The following is a 6,000-nucleotide window of genomic DNA, read 5'->3' as shown; positions in this document are numbered from 1 at the left end:
CGCCGCGCAGAGGGCTCAGCTTTATTCTTTTTTGACATATTATTCTTTTGTGAATTTGTTGGGCGTCACCTTGTGCGTCCGTTTGTATTCTTTTAGGCATGTATATATAAGTATAAATGATCTATTTTCATTTCAGCAGACTAGTTGTGATCGTGCTTCATGTTTCAAGTAATTCCATGCTGCGCCTTTTAACCTGGATTAATCACATATTAATGAAAATCGATTATAAGTGACCCCGGGAACTCGGGAGTCGAGCGTATGCACGACCCCCGATTTTCAGGGTGTTCAGCTGGGGTGACGAGCCTCCCCATAGTGACCAGTGAGCAACCCAAACTCATGAGCCGAATATGGTGGTGTATGAGACACTGTATTCGAGCTGTCGGCCTACGATCAGGTGACGAGCCCGTAGTGACCACGAGTATACCTCAGGACTACGCTAAGGTGACGAGCCTTTCCTTAGTGACCTCGAGTATAAACCAATCCTGCGCTGAGGTGACGAGCCGCTCCGTAGCAATCTGGAACTGTTCTTCGTATGTGATTAACTAGAATTGACGACCCTAGATGGATCAATATTTGGGTCAATGATATAAAGGGAGGCACCTTAGCTTCCCAATCCTGCTGTATAAATATGCTTAATTAAAAACTTGGCTAATCACGCACATGCACCGCATTGCATATGCCTTTGGCGTTGGAGTTGAGTACAGCGGGAGTGTTGCATGCCGCGATCGTGAGATGCTATCGCAGAGGGAGTGCACGCGAGGGCATGCATCATTATATCATATCATATTTGCATTAACCAGAGTACCTAGGATTGCTTGTTGTATTGCTTTGTCATTACTACTTGACTGAATTGATAATATGTTAACCTTTGCTTTATAGCTCCACTGAGTTGATCACTCACTCCCACGTTCTGGGACAGTGTTTTAAACACCAACCAGACTCTGGTTTAGTTGCAGATGATGGCGATGCTTGCGAGGCGCAGCCTGATTTTTATGATAACGAGGAGGAGTTCTCTTACCTGCAGTTATCAGGCGGGTCTATGTAAGCCCTGTTCTGATCGCCGGGGATTACTGGGATGCTGACTAAATGACATTACACATTTTGTATATTTTGAAATTTTACATGTAATTAATGGACCTGATAACATAATCATACTCATGAGACTTACAATGACTTATATGCTTTATATACTTTCCATAGTCTTCCGCTTGCGAAATTTTAAATATCTCTGGAGTATGATATATTGTTTTGGTATAATCTCACTTATGTTTAATGCACTAATATGGACAACATTTAATCATCATTATCTATGTTGCATAAGTGATGCATTGGAACTCGAGAGTTGGGCTCCTACTCGACCCCCGATTTTCAGGACGTTACAACATTACAACCACGACCTATATAACATGACGACCATGACCCATACTCATATAACATGATAACCATGACCCATATAACATGACAACCATGACCCATACCCATATAATATGATAACCACGACCTATATAACATGACGTCCACGACCTATATAACGTAACAACCTTGACCCTTACAACATTACAACCACGACCCATACCCATATAACATGTTAAGTGTCGTGGTTGTAATGTACGTAAGGGTCGTGGTTGTAATATATTAAAGGCCGTGGTTGTCAGGTTGATGTAATTAATAATTTAATTATTTTTAAATAATAAGAGTCGAGGCCCATGATGGGGTGATCCGTTCCGTCCGCCTTGTCGGCCAGCTCGCCATGGGCCCAAAAAGTCCTGACTTGGGCAATGTTCACTTCTAACAAACATCACAATGATCCTAGAAAGTTTCAACGATGGGTGTCATTGTCACCATTATTTTCTATCATGTGGCCGACATAAGCTCTGCATCAGGTTAATATTCAGGCCCTAGCCCTAAAATGACACGGCCAAAAGGATGGGCGGCATGGATTATACACATACATCAATGCGGGCCCCACGAGTTGGGCCTTACCCACGCCCAAAAGGCTTCCGTCCATGTCACTTTCTCACATAAACATGAGGTAAGTTCTTATTCACTAAAAAAAACAATACAACTACTAAACCAAAGATAAGGGTAATCTGGTCTAAAAAATTTCTCAAGACATGTAAGAAGGCTATTAATATTTGGAAGGTCGAGTATCTTTCAAGAATTTTAACATACAAGGATGCCAGTACGGTCAAAATCCCTTAATTGGAAGGGGCTCCCTGTAGATAAGGATGACCGAAAGAACTCTATGATTGAATATGATTACAAGAAGGTTGTGGTGACCTCCCAGGTTAAAAACAAAGATGCCAACTTATCAAAGGGTTGAAATAATCCAATTGAGATCCTTTTATTTGTTGTCTTTCCACCGTACAAAGTGAGACTCGTGGCATAAACGGCTTCGATCATTGGTAGATGATCCACATTCAATGGCTAGAGTCCCCGATGTATCGTGTTGCAACAGGTCAGTAAGTATTTGAGCAAACCCCCATTCCTAACATATATTCCTTTCCTTTCATGCAACCAAACAGAACTTCGATGGAAAAAGTCAGCCAGCTACGATTGTTACACGTGTGTAATTTTTTTCAGTCTTCCATGGATAGTTTCCCCATCCAATGGACGGTCTGGAACCAGTACAAAGCTGCCTGCTCCAAAACTCGAAGTGGGCCCCACCAAAAGAAGCAGTGGGATAGGGACTTCCACCGTTAAAAACCCTACAGATTATGTGTGGAGCCCACTGTTCAATTAATAAGATGACCCCACCAGGATGAATGCTCACCCCCAAAAAGCTCAGATCAGGGCATTCCATAACTCAGGTGGGCCAACCGACCTGACTTTAGAAGTGTGAGGCATGATCTTACGTGTTGTGGCCCACCCGAGTATTGGATCGCCCTAATTTTTGGGTGGTGGAGAGAAAATGACGGGGTTCACAATGTGGACGGATTGGATGTCATTCACACATCATGGTGGGCCCCACATACCGCGTTATAAGATAAGAGCTAAACCTACAAAGCTTTTGTAGTGGATATCTGGACTCCAAAAAGCATAGATCTCCTTCCTAGAAAGGAAGGATAGACGACAAAGTAACCAAAAATAATAATAATAAAAAACAATCCGAAGGGTTGCATCTGATGATGGTTCTTGTGATATTCCTGTCTTACAACAAGTGTTTTCTTGTAGTCTTGGACATGGGCTAGCCTACTCTCCCATACAACCACACCCACAAGCCAAAGCCTCCCTTTCTCCCTAACCCCATTTGACTTGAATTACAAGACAATCCAACTCCTGCATGGATTCTTCTTCCTTCCACCTCCATTTATAACTTCTACCTATTGCACAAATGCACAAACACACGCCACAATCGCCGGTTTCGGTTTAAGTTTTCTTCGATTTCAGTTTAGATATGAAAACGGTTGGTCCCAGTTGTAGCGACAGCCGCAATGAGATTGTTTTCTTCGATGTTGAAACAACAATGCCCCTCCGAACTGGTCAGCGGCGTTGGATGTTGGAGTTTGGTGCAATACTAGTATGCCCACGGAAGCTCGTCGAGCTTGAGAGCTATTGCACCCTCATAAGGCCCAGGGACTTGTCATGTGTCCCACCCAGGTCGGGGCGATTGGACGGGATCACGCGTAGTGTTGTTGCGGCTGCTCCAACATTTGAAGATGTGGCAGACCGGATATTCGACATGTTAAATGGTATTGTGAACCAAAATTTTCATGTACAATTCAATCATGGTTAAATGATTCAATGAGTGAGATTGATTTTAGTAGGATTTTGTGGGCCAATTTTTTTTTCTTTTTTTTTCTTTTCAGGGAGAATATGGGCTGGACATAACATTCTGAGGTTTGATTCTGCTCGGATTCGGGAGGCGTTTGCCGACGTTGGGCGGCCATCTCCAAAGCCCATCGGCATGATTGATTCATTGGATGTTCTCTCTCACAAGTTTGGTAGGAGAGCTGGAAATCTTAAGGTAATTTGGTAGCTCTCTCTCTCTCTCTCTCTCTCTCTCTCTCTCTCTCTCTCTTGGCACTTAAGAGCATGGTTTGTCCCATGAAACCTGGTTTTGGGAGCTGATTATACATAGAATACTCTTTGCTGAATGGTTTAGTCCCTTTGAACGGTCAGATTGTTGCAAGAGATTGTCCAAGTGGGCCACCTCTTGGATGAATCATAAAACAGAAATCGCATTGATGGAAGTTTCATAACCATTTGATTCACCATCATATCGTTACGTTCCAAAGTTAAGACCAACAGTAAATTAAAAAGAAGGGCCCACAAGCACTTTGATTGGTCCAAATAGACTGGGGCCCACATGTCAGTCTGTTGGGTCTTATTCTACAAGGGTTGACAATTTAGCCAATCAAAGTGTTTGTTGCAGGGTGGTTCAAATTTCAAACCATTCGATCAGTGCAATATCTGGACACTGGCCCCACACATGAAGTGGCCAATCAATTGATGGTCTGGATTGATTATTATGTGGGTCCTAATCAAACCCATTTAAGATTGCATTGAAATTTTCATGTTTCACACATTCTGAGCAAGCATTTCCTCTTAACTTTCTCTTAGATGTCGACCTTGGCCGCCTACTTCGAGCTTGGGCAACAGAAGCACAGGTAAGAGCTAACCTCAGCCGTCCATTGAAGCATATCCATTTTTCGATCCACCATTCGTTATTCAATCTTTTTTAAGTGAGCCTCAACAGGAGCCTCGACGATGTTCGGATGAACCTCGAAGTCGTCAAGCATTGTGCCACCATATTGTTCTTGGTAAGTTGGATTTCTTTCAAGATGATCAACGGTCCAATTTAAGTGAAATGACTGATTTGTGTTGCCACTCATGCTCTTCGTGCATTGGAACCGTCCATTTGCTGGGTGCTATCATGGATTGGTTATAAGGCGATCATGTGAAAAGAATAATTCTGACTATCAATTTCAACTGCCCATCTAACTGATGATCAAAATATTCATGTTAGCACCAGAAAATGGACACTTCTAACCATCCATCTGCGACTTCATCTGGGTCACTACCATTAACACGTGCTGATGGGCATGAGTTTCAAACGGATGAAAACGATCATCAGCATGCTTAAGAGAGATATTTCGTGTAAAGATTCATTGCATTGTTGTGTGATGGACGATCAGGAATCGAGCCTACCACATGTATTGAGTGGTGAAGGTGTGGGGTCCATGGGCATGACCACCAGAAGTCAGACAAGGAGGAGATTATCTGTGGAAGAAATGAATAGAAAATCTCCTCCCTCTTCTCCTCAGCATCAAAGACCTCTTCCTTACTCTAAAGGCCATTTAGGAAAGGTATTGTTTCTTCTTAATCTTCTTCCAAACACACGTGCCAATGTGGCATACGTGTGTGAGATACAGGTCACTCATCAGTTACGATGGCCACCATAACATGCCGTGGCCCAATCCACCCATGTATTCCGTTTGTTAGGCGATTCATGAATAGGCCATCTTCATTTTGGGGCCAGACATGTTCATGGTGGGGCCCTCCTAATGAGTGGCCCAGATCCTCCCATGGTTTTCAGGAAAGAAGAAGCTTTGTTATCATTGGTTGATTGGAACAGATGAGGTACACGGTGAAGGACGTGTTGTGTAGGGCCCATGAGAAACAGCCACTCAACAACTTGCTCAAGCGATCGTTTTCGTTGATCAGATGATGAGATGCGGAGGCAGCAGTGGAATCTGAAGAAATCAAGGATTTGGATAGGCCTCCCAAGATCATATCCGTTGGAATGTTGTTTTCACTACTTACTGCCGATGAAATCATGATTTGATTCTTTTCATGTGGGCCACAAAATGGGCCCCATGCTTCTAACATCCCATTCATGTACACCCTTCAATTAAATTGATAGAAATGAAGTCTTCAAGTTCTCAAGGCTCATCCACAAGCATAGCTGGTTGGACAATCTGGACCATCCATCTCCTTGGCATCATCACAGATTGGCCACATGTTCAATACAATGCTGAAACGATAATTCCAACCATT

General features: G+C 43.1%; 1 protein-coding gene across 2 annotated transcripts; it reads left to right on the top strand.

The window, feature by feature from the left end:
• The first annotated feature begins 2,729 nt into the window (after positions 1–2,729).
• Positions 2,730–5,889, top strand: LOC131243480 (protein NEN4). 2 transcript variants are annotated; one of them, XM_058242862.1, is made up of 6 exons: positions 2,730–3,692; positions 3,810–3,967; positions 4,564–4,610; positions 4,700–4,763; positions 5,139–5,309; positions 5,611–5,889. In XM_058242862.1, exons 1-6 carry the CDS (start codon positions 3,398–3,400, stop codon positions 5,617–5,619), a joined length of 744 nt encoding a protein of 247 aa, XP_058098845.1. In that variant the 5' UTR covers positions 2,730–3,397; the 3' UTR covers positions 5,620–5,889. The 2 variants fall into 2 exon arrangements, with proteins under 2 accessions (XP_058098845.1, XP_058098844.1); XM_058242861.1 differs by having other exon boundaries at positions 2,777–3,692; positions 5,579–5,889.
• The last annotated feature ends 111 nt before the right edge of the window (positions 5,890–6,000 follow it).

Source organism: Magnolia sinica, chromosome 4 (genome assembly GCF_029962835.1).
Source record: "Magnolia sinica isolate HGM2019 chromosome 4, MsV1, whole genome shotgun sequence".
NCBI classification, from domain to species: Eukaryota; Viridiplantae; Streptophyta; class Magnoliopsida; order Magnoliales; family Magnoliaceae; genus Magnolia; species Magnolia sinica.
Note: the sequence above shows the minus strand (reverse complement) of the source record. Positions and strands in the feature narration are given on the sequence as shown.